This window comes from Emiliania huxleyi, assembly GCF_000372725.1.
Source record: "Emiliania huxleyi CCMP1516 chromosome Unknown EMIHUscaffold_131, whole genome shotgun sequence".
Classification (NCBI taxonomy): Eukaryota; Haptophyta; order Isochrysidales; family Noelaerhabdaceae; genus Emiliania; species Emiliania huxleyi.
In genome coordinates this window covers 335,264-336,456 of record NW_005201277.1, presented here as the reverse complement: position 1 = coordinate 336,456, position 1,193 = coordinate 335,264, and the positions used below count along the sequence as shown (strand labels likewise).

General features: G+C 67.0%; 1 protein-coding gene across 1 annotated transcript in view; it reads left to right on the top strand.

Moving 5' to 3' along the window:
- EMIHUDRAFT_226319 (hypothetical protein) overlaps positions 1 to 900 on the top strand; it is a gene marked incomplete at both ends in the record, with an annotated part of 3,017 nt that extends 2,117 nt beyond the window's left edge. Inside the window, 3 exons of the mRNA XM_005788913.1 lie at positions 377 to 427; positions 511 to 693; positions 820 to 900. Of these exons, the coding sequence (XP_005788970.1) occupies positions 377 to 427; positions 511 to 693; positions 820 to 900 (315 nt within the window). The remainder of the gene's footprint in view (positions 1 to 376; positions 428 to 510; positions 694 to 819) is intronic.
- Positions 901 to 1,193: the final 293 nt, after the last annotated feature.

The window sequence follows — 1,193 nt, the reverse complement described above, 5'->3', positions numbered from 1 at the left end:
GCAGCCCCCGATGCGGAGAAGGCTGGTGGGCAGGGCTCTTCTCGGAACCGGTTCTCCGAACCTTCGCTGCAGGCGCAGCTGCCGATCGACGCCGCGAAGCTGGATGACGCATTGGCCGACCCGTCGCATTGGCTGTGGGAGCAGTGGGACAAGGACCGCTCTCCCTCCCCTCTCTTGCCCGGCGAACCGGCATGCCGCCGCTCTCGCCCTCGCCTCCAGCCTCCCCGCCGCCCTCGCCGCCGCCCTCGCCGCCGCCGCCCTCGTCACCACCGTCTCCGCCGCCGCCCTCGCCGCCGCCGCCCTCGCCGCCGACCCCGTCTTCGCCTCCACTCTGTCGCCCTCTCCGCGCACCCGTTCTGGGAGCCTCCCTATGTAGGACCGGTCGGGCTTCATCGAGCGTGCAGAGGCGCCCGGCCTCGTCGCTTTCGTGCAGCAGGCCTCGCCTCGCCGGGATCGCAACGGAGACAGCGCGGCTGGCATGAGCGGAGCACCTTCTTTTTCTGTGGACAGGTCTTCGCCTCGTCGGGCGGCGGCAAGGGCCCCATCCCGGACATGGCGCGCGGTAGGTTGGGGCGGTGCAGGCATTGGGAGCCTTCCCGGAAGCTTCGGCCACCTCTCCTAAAGGCGCGCGACAAGCTTGGCTGGTACAATTACTGGGATGAGGACAACTCGGGCTCACTCGAGAAGGAGGAGGTGGTTCGCGCGCTCGTCAAGACGCTCGGCCTCCCCCACGCCGCCCGCGCGCTCGACTCCCGTGCGCCTTCTCGGAACCGTCTCGGAATTCCTGTAGGCCTCTCCACATCGCCCACGCGCGTGCAGCAGATGCGCTCCACCGTCGACGCGATCTGGGCCGTGTTTGACGCGGACGGCTCCGGGTCAATCGAGCGAGACGAGGCCTAGCCCACCGCCCCCCTCGCCCCCACCGGCCTCACCGCCGCCGCCTCCACCCTCACCACCGCCGCCCTCACCGCCACCACCCTCGCCTCCACCTCCCTCGCCGCCACCCTCACCGCCGCCGCTCTCGCCTCCTCCGCCCTCAACGCCACCCTCACCTTCTCTGCCATTGGATATACCCCTACGAAGGCATCCATACCTCCTGCTCATGTTGCGATTCAGGCTCCCATACGATAAACAAAACTTACTTTTACTTATTGTAAACGTTTGCTATCAAAATATATAACAAGTTTATCATA